The sequence below is a fragment of the Phyllostomus discolor genome, chromosome 3, assembly GCF_004126475.2.
Source record: "Phyllostomus discolor isolate MPI-MPIP mPhyDis1 chromosome 3, mPhyDis1.pri.v3, whole genome shotgun sequence".
Taxonomy (NCBI): Eukaryota; Metazoa; Chordata; class Mammalia; order Chiroptera; family Phyllostomidae; genus Phyllostomus; species Phyllostomus discolor.
This window is the reverse complement of record NC_040905.2, coordinates 72,411,047-72,438,113: the sequence shown is the minus strand read 5'-3', so window position 1 is coordinate 72,438,113 and position 27,067 is coordinate 72,411,047. Positions and strand designations below refer to the sequence as shown.

General features: G+C 36.8%; 1 protein-coding gene across 7 annotated transcripts in view; it reads right to left on the bottom strand.

The window, feature by feature from the left end:
• The window catches only part of FER (FER tyrosine kinase), a 383,463-nt gene that overhangs the window by 297,221 nt on the left and 59,175 nt on the right, over positions 1-27,067 (bottom strand). For all 7 annotated transcript variants that reach the window (XR_004901995.1, XM_036020640.1, XM_036020641.1 and 4 more), the window contains 2 exons: positions 14,905-15,078; positions 5,733-5,832 (listed from right to left, as the gene is read on the bottom strand). Coding sequence is in view for 6 of the 7 variants with exons in the window: in XM_036020640.1 (XP_035876533.1) it covers positions 5,733-5,832; positions 14,905-15,078 (274 nt within the window). In the remaining variant the exon portion in view is untranslated. The remainder of the gene's footprint in view (positions 1-5,732; positions 5,833-14,904; positions 15,079-27,067) is intronic.

The following is a 27,067-nucleotide window of genomic DNA, read 5'->3' as shown; positions in this document are numbered from 1 at the left end:
CAAGCTATGTGGATTCACAAAATTGTCTGAGGCTAAACCATCTGTTTAACTAATAAAGAGTATTCAGAATTCAACCTACAATAAAAAGTAAAACCTGTGTGTTTTGCATCCAGAACTTATTCTAAGACTCAGTATTGCCATCAAGAAACAATATAAATGCTAAGGATCCTGAAACACCAATACAAAATAATATATGCACGTCTATATTAACAGCAGCACTATGTATAATAACTAAGACCTGAATATGGCCTAAGTGCCCATTACTAGGTAAGTGAATAAAAAAAGCTGTAGTATACATTTACACAATGGAATACTATGCAGCAGTTAAAAAAAAAGATGGAATTTTCACCTATTCCAATAGCATGGGTAGACCTGGAAAATATTATACTAAGTGAAATAAGCCAGTCAGGGAAACACAAATATCAAATGAACTCACTTATATGTGTAATCAAATGAACACAATAAATTAATGAACAAAATAGAAACAGAAGCAGAGATACATAGAACAGACTAACACTGTCCACAGGGGAGGGAGGGACTGGATAAAAGATGGTGAGAGGATTAACCAAAGTACGTGTATGCATGACCCATGGACATGCACAACAATATGGGGACTGACTGAGGGAGGGAAGTGCATAGGGCTGGGTGAACATGGGAAGAAGGAGAAAAAGCGGGGACTTTAGTAGCATAAACAATTTTTAAAAAGAAACAATATAAATTATTAACTTCTGATCAATAAACTACAATTATTATGGTTGTTATCCATGCACATGTTGTAAATAAAATCAATAGACTAGTGTCTAAGAAATAGTCAATAAACAGATATATATAGCCAAAAAATAGACTAATGTCCAAATTAGTCCAAATCAATTTAATATAAACATCTATTCACTCAACACAACACAGAGTAAAACTGGTTTAATACTTAAGCCATATTATAAAAAATTTAACTGATGCTATATTTTCCAAATGAGATTTTATTTTACATTAGACTGAACAGAAAGTAATGCCCCATTGGATATAAATTCTAACATCTAAAAGTTAAAGTATTTTGTGTAATCCATCCAGCAGGAGTCAGAAGTTTGGAATTTCACCATTAACAGAGCCTTCCTGCTGATCTACTACTACTGCTGAACCTCAAGTTGCAGTAACTGAGCCCATGACTCAACCCATTCTCAATCAAATCCAGAATTTAACCCTTACTATAAGAATTATCTCAAGGCTTTGTCTCTCACAAAGCCATGTCCTCTCCAGCTGCACGCTATATGTTAGACTGGGGTTTTAAATAGCTCCTCCAAAACCACCTAAGATTTAAAAATCTCTGAATGCCAAAGCCAAGGCTTGGGCATTCACTGCCAGCACCCCCTGTGACTAGGACCCGCTGCAGAAGTGCCCTGGTCTGACCTGTTCAAATGAACTAAGGTTCTGACATAAAGCCTATAAATACTGGAATGTTTGCTACTGCATCATCTTTATAATGACTACATAACTTGGCAAAAAAACCCTTATTTTCATGTTAAATATAGAGGCAGTTTGAAAACAGAAGCAAAGTTTTCAGAAATATAATTTTACACTTCTTCATGTAAATGTGAAATTTACATATACTGCAAGCATAAAACATAAATACATATGAACTTTTTAAATATGTTTTATAGATTATAAATTGATTTAATAGAAGTAATAAAATTCTTGAAAATAGGAAAATACTAATATCTTTAGAAAGAGTAATGTAAATAAGTTCACATATTTTACCACAGGAAATTAAATCAAATAATACACCACTTAACGCCAATTAAAACTATAGTCTTGAGACTTTCTGGTTGAATTACTACTATTACTACAACACTAAATAGTGTTTTATCTAGATCAAAAGTAATGAAGAACTATTATTATCTGTGAATAACTTTTGATAATATAAGCATTAGGTATAAGAACTATTTAAAACTTTATGATAATATCAAAATCAGACTTCAATTTTTAAACAAAAATAAAACATAATTAAAAATAGGTATTGAGACTTCAGAGTGATTTTGTATTGCTTTTCCTAATTTTTCTACAACAGATACACAGCTTAGTGTAAAATACTTAGCATATCTGGATTATAAGACAGCTGAATTACATCATCACTTGCTCTGGGTGAATTTAAATGATTATTTATAATAAGGGCACTAATTTGAGACTGCTAGCCAGGCATTAAGTAATGAACTTTATAAAATCAACTACTCTGACAGATTCAGTAGTAACTATTTTTGACATATTGAGAAATAGTGTTATATATAAAACTACTTCTGAACTATTCTTCATGGTTCAGCAAAGCATCTCTTGTACAAAAGCTAAATTTTAAAAGAGGGTAAGACTTGGGGTTCCCAAGTTAGAATATCAACTAGAAATGGTTAAGTTATGAAATACTGTTTCAATCACGATAATGTAAAAATAGAAAGTGCTTGGTAAATACTTATTGATTATCTAAAGAACTCTTAAAAATAACAAAGTAATAGTAATTAGGTTTGAATATGAAGTTTAAAAGTCCATAAAATAATCACACAATGTTAGGATTTAATCCAAGACTACCTGACTCCAAAGTCTATGTCATTTTTAATTCACTTAATAATAGGTAATCAAATCATAAAAGCACTTTAAAAGATAAATTTACACTAGTAAAGGGATTATAATCTTTAAATAATGGTTGAGGTACATGAAAAATGAGAACACTGTGAACACAGATTCACATCCTTAAAAAATCAATAGCTGACACACTGGGCCTCCTCACACAACCAAAATAAGGACAACAAAAATTTAGAAACAATAAAACAACCAGTACTGCCAGAAAATTGAACTGCATGGAAGTCTGACAACCAAGGAGTTAGACACATTCATCCAGACTGGTAGGAGGGCTGGAATCAGGTGGCCCAGCAGAGAGGGGTCAAAGCAAAAAAAGCAGTGGCTGGCGGACCCTGGGCATGGGGGATGGCAGTAGGCGGACCCAGCGCAGTGGCAGATTGTGGAGGGGCACAGCACACACGGTGGCTGGCAGACCAGGCAGTCCCACATTCATGTGCAGATAAACCAGGTGAAACTGGGGAGGGAGACAGACCACACAACCCAGGGCCCCAATGCAGGGAAATAAAGCTTCAAAACACCAATTGAAAATAGCTGTGAGGGTTGAGGTGCCAGGAGAGACTCCCAGCCTCACAGGAGAGTTCGCTGGAGAGACCCACAGGGTCCTAGAACATACACATGCCCACCCACCCAGGAATCCATAAAAGAAAGGGCCCGATTTGCTTGAGGGAGTGGTGAAAGGGACTAGAATCCAGCAGAGAGCAAAGCAAGCGCCATTGACCCCTCTCGGACTCCTCCCCCACATACAGCATCGCAACCCAGTAATGTGTATTACCCCATCCAGGTGAACACCTAAAACTCCGCCCCTCACTATGTAACAGGAATGTCGAGACAAAAAAAGAAAAAAAAAAAAAGCCCAAATTAAAGAACAGATCAAAGCTCCAGAAAAAAATACAACTAAGTGATGAAGAAATAGCCAACCTATGAGATGCACAGTTCAAAGCACTGGTGATCAAAATGCTCACAGAACTGGTTGAATTTGGTCATAAATTAGATGAAAAAATGAAGGCTATGCTAAGTGAAATAAAGGAAAATGTACAGGAAACCAAGAGTGATGGGAAGGAAAGTGGGACTTAAATCAATGGAGTGGACCAGAAGGAAGAAAGGAACAACCACACAGAAAAAAATGAAGAAACAAGAATTCAAAAAAACAAGAAGCTTAGGAACCTCCAGGACATCTTTAAACGTTCCAACATCCAAATTATGGGGATATGAGAAGGGGAAGAGGAAGGGCAACAAGTGGCAAACTTATCTGAACAAATAATAAAGGAGAACTCTTCCCCAGTCTGGCAAAGGAAATAGACTTCCAGAAGTCTAGTAAGCTCAGAGAATCCCAAAGAAGTTGGACCCAAGCAGGAACACACCAAGGCACATCATAATACATTACCCAAGATTAAAATGAAGGAGAGAATCCTAGAAGCAGCAAGAGATAAGGAGACAGTCACCTACAAAGGAGTTCCCATCAGACTATCAGCTGATTTTTCAAAAGAAACCTTGCAGGCAAAAAGGGACTGGAAGGAAGTATTCCAAGTCATATAAGCAAGGACCTACATCTAAGATTGTTCTATCCAGCAAAGCTTTCATTTAGAATGGAAGGGTAGATAAAGTGCTTCTCAGATAAGGTCAAGTTAAAGGAATTCATCATCACCAAGCCCTTATTATATGAAATGTTAAAGGAACTTATCTAAGAAAAAGAAAAAAAAATGAACAGTAAAATGTCAACAAACTCATAATTATTAACCACACCTAAAACCAAAAAAAAAAAAAAAAAAAACTAGAACAGGAACAGAACCGCAGAAATGTAGATCACATGGAGGGTTAGCAGCAGCGGAGTGGGAGGAGGAAAGAGGGGGAAAAGGTACAGAGAATAAGTAGCATAGATAGTAGGTAGAAAACAGACAGGGAAAGGGCAATAGTATGGGAAATGTAGAAGTTAGAGAAATTATAAGTATGACACACGGACATGAACTAAAGGGGGAGCAATGCGGGTGGGAGAGGGTGTGCAGGGTGGAGGGGAGTGAAGGGGGAAAATGGGACAACTGTAATAGCATAATCAATAAAATATATTTTTTAAAAAACTATAAAAATCAATAGCAACACTGTGAGAAGAAACATGAAATAAATGTGGGAGGAGTGAGAGAAACATAAAGTAGATATTGAAGAAAAGATGGGTACAGGAGGAAGGGTGAGGAAGAAAAGGAAGGGAAAAGAGGGACAGAGAGAAGGAACAAGGGAAAGAAGCAAGGAGAAGCAAAGCAAGTGGTTAGCTATCAATAGAAAGAGAGGAGGAACTAAGCAAAGGAGGGAGGGAGAGCTACATCCAAATCAGTATCTCTCCTAGCCTACTGAAAATAACAAAAACTGTTTTCATTGTGAAAGATATAGCCCAATGTAGGAAATGTTTATTTCATTTATGAACAACAAAAAGATAATATACAAGAAAAAGACAAAGAAAAAAATTCATTAATACAAGAGGAAGGTAAATTTAAGAGACAAAAGAAAATATTTTCTAAGAAAGCTTACATTTTGGCCAGAAATTTTTAAAATTCCAACTTTTATAATTTAAAAAAATCAAAATATGAAAACTGTTTAGCTACCTTTCAAGACTATAACCATAAATCTATTGAAAACATTGGTTTCCCTTTCCATTTACTTCCAAACTATCAAATGAAACCTTTAGGACACTGCAGACACATAAAATTAAGCTATAAAGGCAAAATAATGTTATAAAATGACCTTTTGATTTTAATGGGTTTTAAGTACCATAGGTAAAAATGGAATTAAAAAGACTTCTAAACAAATACAACTTTATTTTTCTTATTTAGTGCTCACTAATTAACTAAACTTTATGCTAGAGATAAATTTAAGTATTCTTTGCATTCTATTACACAACTGCTACATAGTTCCATTTAGTATGCACTATTCAAAAATATTGTGCATCATGTTTTAAAAGAATTATTACATAATTTCATAATCAGTCTATTTTGGTTTATTTTGGTTATTTTTAATATGAACTGGTCTAAGTAGAATCATTCCACTATTCATAAAGATAACTTTCAAATGATAAAAATAAAAATCAGTAGAATAAACATTTTTTCATAATTTTGCCATACCTTTAGCTAAAGCTTCTTTATATTTCTCTTTGGCAGAATTCATTTCTTTTATTAATTGTCTATAGCTGGATTTTAATTTCTCTAATTCTGTCTTTGTAACCTGTGAAAAAAGAAATGCAAAAAAAAAAGTTGAACTTAAATTTACATGGTCAAGAACTTAAATTCCAAAGCATTATTAATGTGTATTTTCCTGCTTATGGGTCAGAGTTGCTCTTTAATCTATAATTACAGACAATAAATTAAAAATTACTTTAGGTATCAGTGGTAAATTCAACAGCATATAAAAAATTCTCAAAAACAAGGGCAAATCAATAAACAATGCATAGTCAAGCCTCAACCAGTGTGACTCAGTTAGTTGGGCCTCATTCCATAAACCCAAATGTCGAATGTTTAGTTCCTATGGGTTGCAGGTTGGGTCCCAGTCGGGCAGGCTTGGAAAGGCAACCAATCAGTGTTGCTCTCTCACAGTGATTGGTGCTCTCACATCGAGATGTCTCTCTCTCTCTTTCTCCTTCCCTTCCACTTTCTCACCCTCTCTCCAGAGAAGGGGAAGGGATTAGTCAAAGAACATGTATGAATGACTCACGGACATAGACAAAGGTGTAGGGACTGACTGTGGGAGCAGTGAGGTAGGGTGAGCTGAACAGAAGAGGGCAAGGGGAAAAATTGGGACAACTATAATAGAATAAACCAGAATAAAAAAACTTAGTTTTGTGTTTTACAGTTAGATCTGTGATCTGCTTTGAGTTAATTTTCACAAAGGGTATGAGGTCTGTGTCTAGATTTATTCTGCACATGGATAGATATCCAGTTATTCCTGCATCATCTGTTTGAAATAATACCTTTTTCTGCTATATTGACTGTGCCCTTTTGTCAAAGATGTTGACTGTATTTATGTGGATATATTTCTGGGCTCTCTATTCTGTTCCATTGATCTATTTATCTATTTTTCTACTCTTACACAAAATTGAAACTATTAATGTCTTCATTTATGTAAACCTTGAAGTTGGGTAATATCAGTCCTCTGACTGTTGTTTTCTTCAATATTCTATTGGCTCTTCTGGGCCTTTTGTTTTTCCATACAAACTTCAGAATCAGTTTCTCAATATCCATAAAATAACTTGTTGGGATTTTCATCGTTGTGTTGAATCTATAGGGCAAGCTGGAAATAGCTGACATCTTCACAGTATTTAGACTACCCACACATTAACATAGATTATCTCTTAAATTATTTTTTCTTTGCTTCTCTCATCAGAGGTCTGTCACTTTGGCCCTATAAGTCCTCTATATACTTTGTTAGATTTATACTTATTTATACCTAAGTATTTCATTTTGGGGGGTGCTAATGTACATGATATTTTGTAGTTAATTGCACATCATCTTCTTCATTGATTGCTGGTCTACAGAAAAGCAATTAAATTTTGTACATTAACATTGTATCCTGCAACCTTGCTAGAGCACTTATATCCAAGGGTTTCCTTGTTGATTCTCTTGGATTTTCTACTTGGACAACCATGTCAGCTGTGAACAAAGATACCTTTATTTCTTTCTTCTCAATCTGTATACCATCTATTTCTCTCTCTTTTTTTTTAAGATTTTATTTATTTTTAAAGAGAGGGAGAGGGAGGGAGAAAGAGAGAAACAGAAACATCAATGTTTGGTTGCCTCTCATGTGCCCCCTACTGGGGACCTGGCCCAGGTTCCCAGGCCTGCAACCCAGGCATGTGCCGTGACTGGGAATCTAACTGGTGACCCTTTGGTTGGCAGGATGACACTCACTCCACTGAGTGACACCAGCCAAGGCCCACTTATTTCTTTTTTTGTCTTACTGCATTAGCTATTATGTCCAGTATGATGTTAACAAGCAATGGGAAGAAGGAACATACTTGCTTTACTCCTCGCTTAATGAGAAAGCTTCAAATTTCTCAAAATTAAGTATGCTGTAGGTTTCTTGTACATATTCTTTACTAAGTTTATTAAGATTTTTTCTCATGAATGGGTGCTGAATTTTGTCAAATGCTTTTTCTGCATTTATTCACAAAATTATCTTATTTTTTAGTTAATCTGTTTATGTGGCGGTTTCCATTTGTTGATTTTCAAATTTTAAACCAAATGCACACCTGAAATACACCCCAATTGATCATAGTGTATAATTCTTATGATACATTGTTGAATTTGATTTCCTAACAGCTAAGGATCTTGGCATCTATGATCATGAGAAGTATGAATCTATAGTTTCCTTTTCTTCTATTATCTTGTCTGGATGGGGGTTAGAATAATGCTGACCTAGTAGAATGAATTAGGAAGTTTCCCTCTTTGTATCTTCTGAAAGAGTCTGTAGAAAATCAGTATAATTTCCTGTTCAAAAGTTTGACAGAATATACCAGTGAACTTATCTGAGCCTAGTAATTTCTGTTTTGGAAGGTTATTAATTATTGATTCAATTATTTAATAGATGTTTCCCTAATCAGATTGTCTATTTCTTCTCATGTGAGTTTTAGCAGATTGTGTCCTTCAAAGAATTGGCCCCTTTCTCAACATTATCAAATCTGTAGACATAGAGTTGTTCATAGTATTCCTTCATTACCCTTTAATATTCATGGGATATGTAGTGATGTACCCTCTTTCAATCCTGATATTAGTAACCTGTGCTGTATACTGTGTTTTTGTTAGACAGCTAGAGGCTTACTGATTTATTAATCTTTTCAAATAATCAGGTTTTGGTTTTGTTGAGTTTTCCCTGTTGATTTCCTGTTTTCACTTTCATGGATTTCTGCTCTAATTTTTATTATTTCTTTTCTTCTGCTTCCTCTGGCTTCAATTTGCTCTTCTTTTTCTAGTATCCTAAGGTGAAAGATTAGAAGATTGATTTTATTGAGTTGGCAAAAACGTCCATATGGTTTTTTCTGTAAAATAAAAGACATATTTTTCACTTTCACCAATACCTTTATTGATTTGGATATTTTAAGTATGTTGGCAATCTCCAGTGTGGTATCCATTGATCATTCTCAATTAATGTCTCAATTTGATCACTGTCAACTTCAACTGGCCTACCCGATCCTGGAGCATCATACAGCAAGAATCTCCAACATGAAACTTTGCAGACCACCTTTTGTTACTGATTTCTAGTTTAATTTCATTGTGGTCACAAAGCCAAAATTGTTTGATTTCTTTTAACTTTAAAGGTGTGATTTATGGTCTAGAAAGTGGACTGTCTTGTTGAATCTTCCATGTGAGTTTGAGAAGAATGTGTCTTCTGCTGTTCTTGCATGAAGTGATTCATAGATGATCATTATATCTAGTATGTCTGGTTGATTGATGGCATCATATCTGTACTGATTTTCTGGCTGCTGAATTATTTCTCACAGAGGGTGTTGAAGTCTCCAGCTGCAACAGACAATTCATCTATTTCTCCTTGCAATTCAATAAGTGTTCACAGTCCTATAAGTATTTTGATGCTATATTGTTAGGCACATATACATTAAGAATTTTTTAGAGTATATTTTATTGATTATGCTATTACAGTTTCCCAATTTTTCCCTCTTTACCCCCCTCCTCCCTACACCCTCCAACCCTCCAGCATTCCCTCCCTTAGATCCTGTCCATGGGTCATACATATAAGTTCTTTCAGTTCTCTGTTCCTATACCATTTTTGACCTCTCCCCATCTACTCTCCCCGCCTACCAATTATACTTCTTCCCTGTGCCTTTCCCCCCCATTCTTCCTCTCCCCGTCACCACTGAAAACCCTCCATGGGATGTCCATTTCTCTGATTCTGTTCCTGTTCTAGTTGTTTGCTTAGTTTGTTTTTGTTTTTAGGTTCAGTTGTTGATAGTTGTTAATTAGATGCCTTTTCATAGTTTTGATCATCTTCTTTTTCTTAGATAGGTCCCTTTAACATTTCATATGATAAGGGCTTGGTGATGACGAACTCCTTGAACTTGACCTTATCTGAGAAGTGCTTTATCTGCCCTTCCATTCTAAATGATGGCTTTGCTGGATAGAGTAATCTTGGATGTAGGTCCTTGCCTTTTATGACTTCCAATACTTCTCTCCAGCCCCTTCTTGCCTGTAAGATTTCTTTTGAGAAATCAGCTGATAGTCTTACGGGAACTCCTTTGTAGGTAACTGCCTCCTTTTCTCTTGCTGCTTTTAGGATTCTTGCTACTTGTCTTTAATCTTGAGTAACTTAATGATGATGTGCTTTGGTGTGTTCCTCTTTGAGTCCAACTTCTTTGGGACTCTCTGAGCCTCCTGGAAGTCTATTTCCTTCACCAGATTGGGAAAGTTTTCCTTCATTAATTGTTCATATAAGTTTTCAATTTCTTGCTTTTGTTTTTCTCCTTTTGGCATCCGTATAATTTGGATATTGGAACATTTAAAGTTGTCCCAGAGTTTCCTAAGTCTCTTTTCATTTTTTTGAATTCTTGTTTTTTCATTCTGTTCTAGTTGGATCATTATTTCTTCTTTATGTTCCAAATCGTTGCTTTGAGTCCTGGTTTCCTTCCTGTCACTGTTGATTCCCTAAATATTTTGCTTTATTTCACTTTGGGTATCTTTCATTCATTCTTTTATTTTTCAACCAGTTCAATCAGTTCTTTGAGCATTTTGATTATCAGGGCTTTAAACTCTCCATCAGCTGGTTGGGTATCTACTCATCACTTAGCTCTTTCCAGAGTTTTACTCTGTTCTTTGATTTTGGCCCTATTTCTTTGTCTCAGGACACCTATTAAGTTGTAAAGGGGTGGGGCCTTAAGTATTCACCAGGGCAGGGAAACCCTCCTTATTGTGCTGTGGCACTGCCTGTGTGGGAGGGGCCAGAGGGAACAATGCATTTCACCTGCTGGTCTCTAGCCCTACTTTCCAATAAACCCTCGTGTGAGACTGAGAGTTTCTCCAACCATGACAACCCCCCACCTTAGTCTACAGTCAGCTCTGAGTCTCAGTTTCCTATTCAGTCAGCTCCACCCTCGCAGTCTGCCTAGTCGCTGGGGGTTCTCTCAGCCAGCCCTGCCTGTGTGGTCCACCACCTTGCCACAGGTTCTCTCTGCTTGTCTTACCAGTCTGATTGGTCTGGTTGGTCTGGTTGACTGTTTCTTTAATTCCTTGGTTGTCTGATTTCCATGGAGTTCAATTTTTCTGGCACTTCTGGTTGTTTATTGATTTTAGATTGGTGGTTATCTTCCTTTTGGTTGTGCAAGGAAGCAAAGGGTTTCTACCTATGCCTCCATCTTGGCCAGAACCTACATTAAGTATTATTGTCTTCTTGGAAAACCGATACCTTTTATTATTATGTAATTCCCTTCTTTATCCCTGATAAACCTTTCTTTGAAGTCTGCTCTGTTCAAAATTAATATAGCTACCCCTGCTTTCTTTTGATAGTGTCAGCATGGTATATCTTTCTCCATCCATTTACAATTAATCTATGTGTGTATATTTGAAGTGGGCTTCCTGTAGACAACATATAATTGGGTCTTGTTGTTTTGATCCACTCTGACAATATCTGTCTTTTAATTGGTTCGTTTAGACCACTGATCTTCAAAGTATTTATTGATAAACTTGGATTACTATCAGCCATATCTGTTAGTTTCCTATTTGTTACCCATGTTATTTGCTCCTATTTTTCTCTGTTACTTATCGAGTCTTTTGTGGTTTACATTGAATATTTTATGATTCCATTCTTTCTCATTTCTTTGCATATCAGTTATATTTTTTCCTCTCAACACTTCAAATATTTCATTACATTCTCTTCTTGCTTGCATGACTTCACAGAATTTGGAAGTAATATTTATATTTGTTCTATATGTAAGTTTTTTTTTTATTTGGCTTCTTTCAAGGTTTTGTCTTTATCTTTGATTTTCTGTAGTTTCAAATAGAAATGTATAGGTGCAGTTTTTGTACTGGCTTTTGTTTTTGGTCATTTATTCAGTTTGCTTTTCTCTAACCTTTTTGGATCTGTCATTTGGTATCTGATATTAATTTGAAAAAAATCTCAGTCATTATTGTTTCAAATATTTCTTCTGTTCCTTTCTCTTTCTTCTGCTGCCAGTATTCCTAATACATGAGTTACATGAATTATACCTTTTTGAGTTGCCCTATAGTTCCTGAAAATGCTATTCATATATTTTCAGTCTTTGTTCTCCTGGCTTTTTAGTTTTAGAGATTTATATTGATATGACCTCAAGCTCAGGGATTCTTTCCTCAATTATAGCCAGTCTCCCAATAAGCCCATCAAAAGTATTCTTCACATTTGTTATAGTGTTTTGATGTCTAACATTTTGTTTAGGGTCTTTCTCAGGATTTTCATCTATCTGCTTACATTGCCTGTCTGTTGGTGCATGCTGTCTACTTTATCCATTAGAGCCCTTAACATAAAAAACAAAGAGATACCATATTTTTTGGACTGTAAGATGCACTTCCCCCCATCCCGCCCAAATTTGGAAGGAATAATGGTTGTTAATGCTGTTGTTGAGTTCTGTTTATATTTGCATTGGGGAAATATGACGTTATTTATGTTATTAAATATTTTACCACATTTTTTGCTTCAATTTTTTTTCCTATTTTCCTCCTCTAAAGCCAGGTGTGTCTTATGGTCCAAAAAACAAGGTAGTTTTTATATATTCCCACAGTAATCATTACAACATCCTGCCATATCTGGTTTTGATGATTGCTTTCTCTTACAACTATGCCTTTTGGTAGGCCTTACCATTTTTTCTTGATTGACAGGCATGATGTTTTAGGTAAAAGGAAATGATGTAAAAAAGGACTTTACTAAGTGGTGATAAGTTGTCAGAGCAGAGGAAGCATTTTATAGCCTTCTGATTAGGTCCGTCTTTTACTAAGCCTGTGCCTCTGAAATGCGAAGATTACAGGTGCTTCTCATTCCCCAAGCCCCCTTGCATGGGAAGGGTGGCTAGAGAGGGCCAAAGTTGCATATTTCCCATATAACCCAGGGGTTAGGCTCTAGTTAACAGTTTCTCCCGAGGGCAGACCTTGTTAAGAACAGAATACTCTGGGGCCCTGGCTGGCGTAGCTCAGTGGATGGAGCACAGGCTGAGAACCAAAGCATCGCAGGTTCGATTCCCAGTCAGGACACATGCCTGGGTTGCAGGCCACAGCCCCCAGCAACCGCACATTGATGTTTCTCTCTCTCTCTTTCTCCCTCACTTCCCTCTCTAAAAATAAAATAAATAAAATCTTAAAAAAAAACACAACAGAATACTCTGGCATATGTCAAAATGGTTCCTATTCCACTTGCCCTGCCAGGGCCATGAGATTTTTCTCCAATATTCACTATGACCACCTGGTAGAGATCCAGGAGGTAAAACTCCCAAAAGTGTGGGGGCCCTTAAATGACTGGATCTTCTTGAAGTTTTTAACTGCCAGAGTTGTCCACGCTGAGTCTCCAGAATTTGTCAGCTACCATTCCATTTTTTCTGTACCCAGCACTGGTTTCCAAGGAGGCTGTTGCTCTGATAAGTTGTGATTCACTATATTGACTTGTTGGTCTCTCTAATTCTAGTTATATATCCATTTGCCCCGTGACTTCACTTCTGTCATAAACCTGAGAAGAGTGGTTCATTTTACCATTTTTTCAAGCTATTACTTGTTTGAATGAAGTGGCAATTCCAAATTTCTTACATCCTATACCAAAACTGGAAATCTTAACTTCTGAAGGTGCTAAAGAACCTATTCATTCTGCAAACTGGCAAATTAATAGCAAAAGGCAAGCATTTATTCTGTCTTCCCTATATAAACAATGCCTCAGGGTAACCAAATGGTAGATCTAGGAAAATTCTTTATTGAAAAACTCCAGCTAACAATTGTATTAGGAATGATAGAAGAGAAAACTTGCCATTTTACAACCCCTGCTGAAATAATAAAGTAAGCAGTGAACATCAATTGTTTCCAGATATATCAGATGAAAAGCCGAAGGGAAACTTTATTAATAATAGCCTGATCAGGCTTGCAAAACTAGAATGTATTAGTCAAGTTCAACATCACACACACACAAAGAAAATCCAGAGACAGACATTATATGCCTCCTGACATAAAATAAGAAAAGTTATAACAACACCTATAATGTTTACTTGCCCAAAATTAATAGTAAGAATCTTATCAAGCCTTTAGACCTAACTTCCAGTTTACAACAAAATTGGAGAATAAAGGAATATGTGAAATCACAATACAAAATGCTGACAACAAAATTCAAAAAAAGAAAATTCAATTCTATAGAGCAAATTACCCAGTTTCTTCCACAAAAACAATGGCATTTTTACAAGGGGGGAGGGAAACCCACAGTAAAGAGAATTATTCAAATGTAATGTGTGGGCCATGTTTCCTGATTCAAATAAACCATCTGTAAAAAGCATTTAAACAACAGTCATTTGAACACTGTCGATATTCAGTAACATTAGGAACTGTTGCTATGTTTAGGTACAGAGATCAATAATATAATTGTTTTATTAAAAGAGTACATATTTTAGCAATATAAACTAAAATATTTATGAATAAAATAGTATCTGGAATTCTCTTTAGAATGATCCAGTATAAAAAAATAGATGAAGAAAATATTTACTATGTGGGTGAAAGGACAAATGGGAGTTCATTTTACTATTCTCTCCTCTTTTGTACATTTGCAAATTTTCATAATTAAAAACATTACAAAAGTTATCCAGGAGAAATACTCTGAAAGTAGAGAAAATTTTTAAATATCCTAATTTATTTTGCTTATATTTTCATTTTTATTTTATGCAGTGTTATATGATACACATTTTTAAAAGCCAAAAAGAGCTATTTCAATAAGTAAAGATAAAAATTCTAAGTGATATAAAAGCACTGTATCATAGTTTAATTAGCAGAATTTTTTACTTTGTAGGAGTACATAAAGTAACAGTATACCATAATCAATGTCTTATATTCAAAAAATAAAATATTATTTATTGAGAGAGAGAGAGTGAGAGAAAAACACATTGATTGATTGCCTCCAATACACACCCCAACTGGGTACCAAACCTGTCCTGTCCTTTTGGTGTACAGGACAATGCTCCAGTCAACTGAGCTACCTTCCAGGACTGAAGTAAATAATATTTATAAGTCAAACAGAGTAAGAAATATTTTTCAGTGAATTTAAAAATCAGTTAAATAAAAGTTTGAGAATGTAAAGACAAACCTTAATCATCTCTGCCTCTATCTGCTGATGAACACTTATATAACTTTTCTTCACCTGCTGCTTGTCTTTGATCATCATGGTGAGCCTGTGTAAGGGCCCAGAATTTAGGTCCTCTGCATGCGTCTTCATTATCCTACTCAGTTGTTCCGTGTGCTGAATCATAAGCAGCCAAGACTTTTAAAAACATAAGGAAATAAAGTTAGCACTATATTAGGAGTCTGCATTTTAGCAGCGCTTTAAGTGCTCAAGAAGTTTAAATATTGTTTTATACAAATTATCACATTAATATAAAAATAGCAGGTTTCTGGCCAATGTGCATATTTAACATCTTCAGCTTCAAGTATGAATACTTCAAAAGTAAGTAATCTGAGTCTACGCAGAATACTAGGAAAGGGATTAAGGGACTCTGAGAATCCACACTTGCAGTCTTCTGTTTGATTTTCAATACACCAATATACTGTTTCTGATCACACCATTCTAATTCCTCAGTAAGGTCACCATTTCCTAATGCAACAGAATTTTCCCATCTTCATTCTAAAACTCTCTGGTATCTGAACCTACTGACTCATTTCTTCCCGATACTTTTCTGTTTTGGCTTGCATGAGTTATCTTCCCATATACCAAATTGTCTTCCTCCCTCCCTAAAAATGCTTTCTCAACCTTTCTACCTGCTCTTCTTTAGCTGCTTATGTCTTAAATACAGGCATTCTCTGAATTTCTAGCTGTAGTAATTCTCTTTTCGTAATAAATACCATTAGTTCTCAATGGTTTTTCCAGCACAGCATAATACCTGAATAGCAGAGACATGAAATGGTGGGCTTTAGCAAATGGGAATATGGATAGTGCTGGAAAAACAAGTCATTTGATACTAGACTTTCCATCTTATAAATACTGAAAAAAACAGAAGAATGCTCTTCACTATAGGTCTTCAAAATTCAGAAACAATTATTAGAGTCCAAACACACTCAGTGAGGATCCATGTTAAAGATAAAAAATAAGACATGGTTTCAAATACTTACAAAACTAATATTTCCACTCTTATACTTTTTTCTACTCTAATGCTTTTGATCTGCAAATGAATAGAATTATTCTCTTTCAATTAATATCCCAATGTAATACTAAATCAAAATAATAGCCTAAAGAAAGTAAATTCTAAGTTACAGTCAAAACTCTCCAAGGTCTGAGTTGGTAATATTATTTTTAATACTTCTATATACATTTCTCAAAGATAAACCTTATTTAGGGAGGTGGTCATTTTTAGTTTTTTAAATAATAAATATAGAACAAGACGTGTGGCCTCTGAACTCATATTTACCTTCAAATTGAAAAATCTAAGACATATTAACACACTCTTGATACCACAAAGCAATTTAAAACTAATGAGGCTCTTCCATAAAAACCTGAAGTTTAACAGAGATGAAAATAATTTTTAAAATTACACAAAAGTGGATTTAAAAGATAAACTAAATGACTCTAATAACTCATAGCTTTATCTTTTTCATTTGATATTTTCATTCTAAAAAATACAATGTTGTCAAAACATACTATACCAAGGGGATAATGTTAAGGCTAACAACAACAAAAAAGTGAGAGAATCAGTTCTTTATCTTCAAAATGTAAATAATCTCCGAGTGTTTTATAGCCATAATTTTTTATGATTCAATATAGGAGTTGCTGCTGCCTAGGGGAGAAGTCTTCTTGAAAGCCAACATTAAAGACCAAAAAACTATATCAGAATGCCTTCCTCCTCCCAGAAGGGCACATCTTATGCTTCCTAAAAGCCCTGTTCACTGAAGTCACAGCAGGAAGTCAAAGCTCCAAGGCATATATTATTACCCTGACTGTCAAACCCATATTTCCTTCAATATCTCCTATTCTTACCCAGGACACTATCTATAAAATCCTGTACTCTCAGGAACTCCCTCCTGACAGGTAGATACACTTTGCCTCCTTGCACAACCAAAAGGACAACAAAATTTAAAAACAAAAAATAACCAGAACTACCAGAAAATCAAACTATATGGAAGTCCAACAACCAAGGAGTTAAGAAGAAACATTCACACACACTGGAAGGAAGGGCAGAGACAGGTCACTGGGTGGACAGGATGCATGGTAAGATGGTGGGAAGACCTGAAAAGACAAAGCAGCAGCTGGTAGACCATGTGGTCCCTGCATGCAGATAACTGGGGAGCAAGACAGACTGTACAACCCAGGGTTCCAGTGTGGTAAAATAAAGCCTCAAAACCTGGTAGTAAAAACCTGTGGGGGTTGTGATGGTGGGAGAAGCTCCCAGCCTCACAGGAGAGTTCAATGGAGAAACCCACAGGGTCCGAGAATATACGCAAACCCACCCACCTGGGAATCTGCACCAAAAGGCCCCAATTTGCTTGTAGGTAGCATAGGAAGTGACTAAAAGCTGAGCAAGCAACATTGTTCTTTCTCCAACTACCTCCCTCCACATACAGTGCCACAACACATCAACATCGGTCACCCCACACTGGCAAATACCCAAGGCTCAGCCCCTTACACATAACAGCTGTGCCATGACAAAAAAATGTGGCCCTAATGAAAGAACAAATCAAAGTCCCAAAAACAGAACTAAGCAATGACGAGATTTCCAAACTATGAAATGAAGAGTTCCAACCACTGGTAATCAGGATACTCACAGAAATGACTGCGTATGGTCCAAAATGGAGGAAAAGTGAAGGCTATGCAAAGTGAAATGAAGAGAAATGTACAGGGAACCAACAGTGAAGGGAAGGAAACCAGGACTCAAAGCAACAATTTAGAACAAAAGGATGAATAAACATTCAACCAGAACAGAATGAAGAAACAAGAATTCAAAAAAATGAGGAGAGGCTTAGGAACCTCTGGGACAACTTTAAACATTCCAACATCCAAATCATAGGGGTACTAGAAGGAGAAGAGGAACGGCAAGAAATTGAAAGCTTATTTGAAAAATAATGAGTTTCCAGTCTGGCAAAGGAAAAGAATTCCAGGAAGTCCAGGAAGCTCAGAGAGTTCCAAAGAAATTGGACCCAAGGAAGCATACACCAAGGCACATCATAATTATGTTACCCAAGATTAAAGACAAGTAGCAAGAATCCTAAAAGCAGCAAGAGAAAAGGAGGCAGTTACCTACAAAGGAGTTCCTGTAAGACTATCAGCTGATTTCTCAAAAGAAATCTTACAGGCAAGAAGGGGCTGGAGAGAAGTATTGGAAGTCATAAAAGGCAAGGACCTACATCCAAGATTACTCTATCCAGCAAAGCCATCATTTAGAATGGAAGGGCAGATAAAGCACTTCCCAGATAAGGTCAACTTCAAGGAGTTCGTCATCACCAAGCCCTTATCATATGAAATGTTAAAGGGACCTATCTAAGAAAAAGAAGATGATCAAAACTATGAAAAGGCATCTAATTAACAACTATCAACAACTGAACCTAAAAACAAAGACAAACTAAGCAAACAACTAGAACAGGAACAGAATCAGAGAAATGGACATCCCATGGAGGGTTTTCAGTGGGGAGGGAAAGGGGGGAGAATGGGAGAAGAGGTCCAGGGAATAAGAAGCATAAATGGTAGGTACAATATAGACAGGGGAAGGTTAAGAACAGTATAGGAGATGGAGAAGACAAAGAACTTATATATATGACCCATGGACAGGAACTAAGGGAGGGAAATGTGGGTGGTAGGGGGATGCAAGGCAGAGGGGAATAAAGGGTGGAAAACAGGACTCTGTAATAGCATAATCAATAAAATATATTTTTAAAAAGAACTCCTTCTTGATCTATGATGAGAAAACTCTTTATACTTCTTATCAGAAATTTCCATTTAACTTCTACCTTTAGCAGAAACCTGGCTCTCGCCTCCTCCAAACCTCCAAACACTACTAATAAACATTCCTTCTCTTTCTAAAAAATAAAGTCTCTGCTTCTTAGAAACCCTGGCTACCCTTCCCCGTGAACAATCCATCAGCTAGTCTTTCTAATTATCCCTCTCATGTCTACCACAAATCCACCCCCTTCTTTTGTAAAAAATGCAATTCAAGTGTCTGCAAACCACAATAAAGCAAAGCACAACAAAACAAGGTTTGCTTGTAATTAGAAACCTCAAAGGAGGCAGAGTGGGAATTTAAAACAAAAATACTTGAAGAAAAATGGCTAATAATATTGAAGACTTGAAAACTAAAACCCACAGATTCAAGAAATTCAATTAACCTAAGCACAAGAACCATGAACACACACACACACACACACACACACACACACACACACACAGTCAGTACCATATCTGAGTCAAATAGCTTTAGGACATTCAAATAATATAATATTTTTTATAAACTAGTTACATATATGAAACCCCATCAAGTCTATAACTCATTTTGATGAGTTCCTGGATATCTTATCTTTTCTAATAGAATTTAAAACAATTCCCCCTTTAAATGCAGCACAAATTAACTAGTCTTCTTCCCAACTTAATTCATGTCACAATATCTAAAACTGCAGATCTGTTCTCGTCTGGTGGAGCTTTTTAAAGAACCAAATGACCAAGGATTCTTGGTGAGTCAGTGAGACATGGGTCATCCTTCAATGTCAGAAGAACGTCACCTTCTGCAATTAAAGCCTTTCTAACAATGAAGGAGTTAAATTTTTAGCCCCTGTTATTTCAAGTAGCATAAATTCTCAGATTATTAAACAATACCATAATAACCAAAATGAATCCTGAATAAAAATACTATGTAGATAGAAAAATTATTGAATAAATATTTTTAAAATAAAATAGAATTAACATAACCAAAATCAATAGTTGAGTTCTAATGACTGGTATCAAATATGCTGAGCTGCATTAGCTCAGTCATTGCCCAATCCCAGAATAAGAGTCATTTCTGAAAACCACATGACTACAAGAACACTACTATTGCTATTAAAATGGATAGGTCTAAATGTCTAAATACAGATCAAGCCAGGAAAAAAACTACATTACCTTTTCTTTCCCAATACTTTTTCTATCAGCTTCCTAGAATCAGTGCTCAATTGTTTGGTTCTTCTTGGACTTTTAGGACACACTTCTTGTTCTTCTGAGGAAGAACAATATCCAGAAAGATACCTGGCCAGAGTCATTATTGCCCATCAGAAGTAAATAACACAACCTCAGCACTTTTTCCTACCAAAAGTTAGGAGTTGAACTAAAGACCTACAGACTCTTTTCCAGCTCCAACACCCTGTGATTTTTCTCTACTTAACTACTTCCCTCTTGACTGTCATCCCCACAACTCCTTGAGTGTTATAGCTTTTGTCCACAGAAGATTCCTTTGTTGATCCAGCTCTACTAGATCTTTGTTAATATCAGGCTGGCCTATTTGTAAATTAAAAAAAAAAAAAACAAAACAGTAAATTTGCAGTTATAATCCTGGAGATATTTCCTTACTTCCTTCCAGATTCCTGTTCTTTACCCTTTTACATCCCATTCCCATTCCCCATCTATGTCCCAGAGAAGTTGTTCTGTCTGTTATTACCTTATGTCTTAATTCCCCAAATCTTCTTGATTGGCTCTTTCACCTCAACATTGCTTTAAAAAACAAAGTTCTTCCTTTCTTCCCCCAACCCAACCAACACTTCCAGCTACTGCTCTAATCTTTTCTAAAACCCCTCAAATAAACTTCTGGGGGAAGGCAGTAAAATTCTGCATTTGCTCTCAGAAGATATGAACCAGACTGTATACTTGGGGCACACCCTTTCTCTGAAACTCTGTCAAATAAATACTGTTTTCTTCTCTTACATCCTGTGCAACACAGAACCAAAAAGAGGCAGTAATATTCTCGATTACTTCTCCCCAACTCCACCCCTATTAAGGCTAATCCTTATTGTCTAGATGACATTTTCCTCTACCTTTTTAACATTATCAACTTTCTGTACACTCATAGGCTTTCTCTTATCTACTCAACACTCTCAGGAAATATCATCATCTTATAGATGGTATCAGAAAGATCAAATGATCTGTCCAAGGACACAGCTAATAAATAGAAAAGCTCAAATTCAACCCAAATCTACCTCTTACTGTGCTAGACCTGGTACAACCTAAGATGTTTGAGGGATACAGTAGCGTGGGAACCTGAGGACCCTTGTATTACATATTATTTTGAGAATAACTAAGCTAAATTGATGAGAGTACTTTACATACTGGTTAAACATTATACAGTATTCTTTAATTAATCTGTATTTAGCACTACTCATTAAATTAGAAAGTAAGAGCCATACAGAAAAGCTATCTACTCCTTTTAGGCTACCCACTTAGGCAGCATGAGTGACATCTAAGTAAAGAAGTCCTTCTCGTATAATGCTCTCCAGTTCCATCTATGCAGTCACAAAGGGTAGGACCTCCTTCTTTCTTTCTGCTGTGTAGTATTCCATTGTGTAAATGTCCCATAGTCTTTTTGATCCAATCGTTTTCTGATAGGGTTAAAATGGAGACAACTGTACTTGAACCACAATTAAATAAAAAATAAAATAAATTAAAAACGAGATCCTTCTAGAACCATAGGCAGTAAACTCTCAGATATTTCTCTTAGTAATATTTTTCCCTGACATATCTCCTCAAGCAAGAAAAACAAAAGAAAAATAAACAAATGGGATTACATTAAACTAAAATGGTTTTGCACAGCAACGGAAACCATCAACAAAATGAAAGGCAACATACTGAGTGGGAAAAGATATTCACCAATGAAACACCCAATAATATCCAAAATTTATAAAGAACTCATGCAATTCAACACCACTAACAAACAATCCAATTAAAACATGGGCAGGGGATTTGAATAGGCACTTCTCCAAAGAGGACATGCAGATGGCCAATAGACGTATGAAAAGATGCTCAATGTCACTAATCATCAGAGAAATAAAAATTAAAATACAATGAAATTATCACCTCATACTTGTCAGAATAGCTATCACCAATAAGTCAGCAAACAAGTGTTGGTGAGGATGCAGAGAAAAGGAAACCCTTGTGTACTGTTGGTAGGAATATAAATTGGTGCAACCAATCTATGGAACTTTTCTATGGAAAGCAGTGTGGATTTTCCTCACAAAAGTAAAAATGGAACTGTCTTATGACACAACGATTCCAATTCTGGGTATATATTCAAAGAAATCCAAAACATTAATTTGAAAAGACATATGCGAAGAGATCTAAGATGGTGGTGGAGTAGGTAGGAGTTACACTCACCTCCACCAAACTAGAATTACAACTAAAATATAGAACAATCTTATCTTATAACAAAGGGTATATAGAAAAAGTGACATCAAGACTGGTAGGAAGGGTGGAGATGGAAAAAAAGGCTGGCCTCCCTCCCACAGGTGGCAGCTGAGATCCCGGAGGTATATCTCAGCTGCAAAGGTTCACCCTGTGTGGTGAAAGGTCTCAAACCAACACCAGATGTCACAGCCCAAAGCACCAGAGCTAGGAAGAGGTGCCCACATAACATCCTGCTGTGAAAATCAGCAGAAATTCACTAAGGAGAGACAGGACTCTATCAGAGACACAGGCACCTTCTTAAAGGGCCAGTACACAACATTTCTATCGCAAACATTTACCCTCAGTGTAAGTGAACAGGAGAGTAGAGCAAATTAAAGTCATGTGAGGAGAAACTGAGGTGTGTGACTCCAGGGACAGAACTGAAGAAAAAGCTACCAGAGGTGCTGTGCTGAGTCCATCTCCCACACTGAAGGTGCCATATTTCTTGGATGGAGCCCTCTCCTCCATCTGACACCAGCCTGCGAAAATGCAATAGCCCCACCCTCTGGATTCCCCATTGCTTTACCCTGTGGATCTCAAACCCTGCAATGGAGTCAGCTGCCTGGGCCCATGATGTAGAGGTCAGGGTACACTCAGAGGGGATCAGTAATTGAGTCATGTGCCTTTGAGGCAGGGGGCCATTATCCCCAGTAAAAGCCCAATGAGGACCAGGTTTCTGGTCCTTCCCCTTTGAGAGATCAGCCACCTTTCCTCCCCAAGCAGATGTCTTCCCCACGTATTAGTAGACTTATTCTCATCCATGGCGGATGGGAGGTCGGGCGGGGGTGAGGGGTGGGTGGGAGGGGGGACTCCGCTTGCAGAGGCCCCACCCGCACCTCTCAGTTTTAAACTTTTCCGGAACACAGTGGCAATACACAGCCTATAATACACAAGGAGAGCATTCTCTCTATGGAGAGAAAATGCAGCCTTCAGCCTCAGTTTGAAATTGGCTGTCTAACCTCACCTTATTTTTTCCTGCTGTCAGTCTTATAAAAGAGTACTGTCTAAGAGCAATAAAAAAGTGGTCCAGATAAAGTCAGGCTTTCACCATCATCTGTACTCAAAAAAAAACAAAAAAAAAACAGATTTTTTAAAAAAATAAGGATGCCTTTAAGGGAGCTCTGGAACAACATGAAGCATAGCATCTCCATCATACAGGTACTAGAAAGAGAAGAGAGAGAGTAAGCGATTGAGAACCTATTTAAAGAAATAAAGACTGAAAAATTCCGTAACCTGGTGAAGGAAAAAGACACACAAAAAAAGTCTAGGAAATGGAGAGAGTCCCAAACAAGAAAAACATGAAGAGGCCCACACCAAGATACATTATAACTAAAATAATGCAGCCACTGTAGAAAACATTTTAGAGGTTCTTCAAAAAATTAAAAATGACCCAGCAATTCCACTTCTGGGAATATATCTGAAGAAACCGGAAACACAAATTTAAAAGAATATATGCACCTCTATGTTCATTACAGTGTTACTTACAATAGCCAAGCTATGAAATCAACTCCAGTGTCCATCAATAGATCAGTGGATAAAAAGCTATGGTACATATATACTATAGAATATTACTTGGCCATAGAAAAGAATGAAAACCTACCATTTGCAAGAATGTGGATGAATCTAGAGGGTATTATGCTAAGTGAATAATTCAAAGAGACAAAGACAAACACTATATGATTTCACTTATATGTGGAATAGTAAGAACAAAATAAATGAACAAACAAAACAAAAACAGACTCACAGAAACAAAGAACAGACTGATGGTTGACAGAGAGGAGAGGTATTGGGGGACTGGGTGAAAAGGGATTGAGAAATACAGATTTAGTTACAAAATATTCATAGGGATATAAATTACAGCATAGGAAAAATAGTCAATAATATTGTAATAACTATGTATGGTGCCAAGTGAGGAAATATCAGAGGACTACTCTGTAAAGTATATAATTGCCTAACCACTATGCTGTACTCCTGAAACTAACACAAAATAATACTGAATGTAAACTGTAATTGAAAAAAAAAAAGAAGTCCCTGTAGGCCAAGATACGTGAGTCATTCTTGATATGATTTGCGGTAAGAAGAAATGAAGATGAAAATGAAAGAAGCCTCTCACTATATATGGGTTTCTATCCAAAATAATGACCCACACTTCAAATCTCCTGAAGTAGAAAAATTAAGAAATAAGTCATTATGTCATCATGGGGTCATCTAACCAACCCCAATAAAATAAAATTAGAAATAGTAGCACTTTTAAGATAGATACACAAATAGTACACTTTTTCCTATGCCCCAGGGAAACAAAATTACTGGTTCCAGACTCAGGTTTTAGAACAATTTTCACAATGCTGAGTTACATATTGAGTAATATTGATAGTATATAAAAATGTTTTTTCCTGAAATGAACTATTTCAAGATTTCCTGGATTCTTAAATTGGTTCTGACTTTATATGTTATTGTTTTTGACCAAAAAAGTTCCTAGAAATAAATGCACCTCTTACTTCACAATAAAAAAAAGAAGAATGATTCAATGTACAGAAATTTCATTCACTCTATCCCCTCCCCAGCAAAAAAAAAAAAGAAAGAAATCAGCTGCATATACTAATTATTGGGTTGGCCAAAAGTCCATATGGTTTTTCCTGTAAAATAAAAGATACATTTTTCATTTTCACCAATTATTGATTTGGATTATTTTTATGTTGGCTATCTCCCATGTGGTGCAACATTATCTGTGTCCTCAATTAATATCTTGATTTGATCACTATCAACTTCAATTGTCACATTTTCTATGCATCTTCAATTTTAAAATTGGCACACAAAAGGTGGATCATGGACATCTGGTTAAGACGGCAGCACAGATAAACACAGCTCACTTTCTTACACAACCACATCAAAATTACAACTAAGTTATACAACAACCATCACCCAGAACCATCAAAAATCGAGTTGAATGGAAGTCTGACAACTATGGAATAAAAGAAACCACATCCATCCATACTGTTAGGAGGGGCAGGGAGCAGTGGTCCCACCTCCAAATATGGATAAAAATTCATGAGGGATGTCTCTAGAGCAAGAAGTTGAGCCCCATACTAGGCCCCTCAGTCTAGGGATCCAGTGCTAGGAAGATCAATCCCCATAACTTCTGGCTGGAAAACCAGCAGAGACTGAGTCGGTGGAAGAAAATTCTAAAGGCCCAAGCTGTTCCTCTTAAAGAATTCAAACACAGGCTTACTCAGACTCACTCCCTTCTGAACTCCAGCACTGAGAAGCAGATTGAAAGGCACCATTGGCATACGGGGAGAAACTGGAATGTCTAGAATCAGGGCAACAGCTGGGGGACAGCTTTCTCCCAGACAGAAAGGCAGGAAGAGGCCATTGTCCCTTTTATGAACCCTCCCCTGACAGAGTCACAGAGCCAGCAGTTAGCTGAGACTCCATCAACCAGGCAAACATCATTTGCCGCTACACCCTAGAGATCCTGTGAGGCTCTATACCACTCAACTTACAGCTGTTAATAGTGGCTTTCCCATATGAATGGTTGGCCTTGGCTCATACTTCATAACTCCTAAATACTTTCAAACAAGGAATAACTAGCCTCAGTGGTCCTCAGCCCCTGTACCTCTTGCTAAGTGGCCCTAGTGCCAGCACTAGCAGCAGCCATCCTAGATTCACAACTTGGTCTGGCCTGGGAATCTCCAAACCCAGAACAAGTAGCAGCCAACTGAGATTGCTTTATAGCTCAGGCAGGGTGGCTCCTCAAAGAACATAGGCCGGGGCTGACCTTGGCCTGCAGCACCCAGGAAACCCCAGAGCCTGTACACCCAGTGGAGAATTATAGACCACATCAGACCACCACACTGCCCCTGCACAGTTGATCCTCCACAAAGGGTGGAGGTTGGTGGTCAGTGGTCACAGCCAGTTATTGGCCTGGGTAAATCCCTCCCATTGACCTGCCAACAGGAACCACGGCTCAGCTACAAGAGGAAGGTGTACTCAGCTCACACAAAGGGTGCACCTCAAGTACCCAGCTAAGGTGATAGTGGAGGATGTGCCACTGTGTCCCACAGGACAACTACTACATTAGGCCATGCTACCAAGACAAGGAATCATAAGAGCTTTATCTAATATATAGAAAGAAACACAAGGAAGCTGTTAAAATGAGGAGACAAAGAAACATAGCCCAAATGAAAGAACAGATCAAAGCTCCAGAAAAATAACTAAAAATGGAAATAAGCAATCTATCAGATGCAGAGTTCAAAACACTAGTTATAAGAACACTCAAGGAACTTAGTGAGGACCTCAACAGCATAAAAAAGATCCAGTCAGAAATGAAGGATGCACTAATTGAAATAAAGAACAATTTACAAAGAAACAACAGCAGAGTGGATGAAGCCAAGTATTATATCATTGATTTGGAACATAAAGAAGCAAAAAAAAAAAATCTAATCAGAACAACAAGAAGAAAAAAGAATCCCCCAAAAATGAGGATAGTGTAAGCAGCCTCTGGGACAACTTCAAGTAGTGCAACATTCACATCTTAGGGGTACCAGAAGAAGAAGAGGAAAAGCAAGAAACTGGAAATCTGTTTGAAAAAATAGTGAAAGAAAACTTCCCTAATTTGGCAAAGGAAATAGACTTACAAGTCTAGGAAGCACACAGAGTCCCAAACAAGTTAGACCCAAAGAGGTTCACATGAAGACACATCATATTTAAAATAGCAAAGATTAAAGATAAAGAGAGAATCTTAAAAGCAGCAAGAAAAAAGAAGTTAGTTACCTACAGGAGAGTACCCATAAGACTGTCAGCTGATTTCTCAAAAGAAACTTCGTAAGTCATAAGGGACTGGCAAGAAATATTCCAAGTCATGAATAGC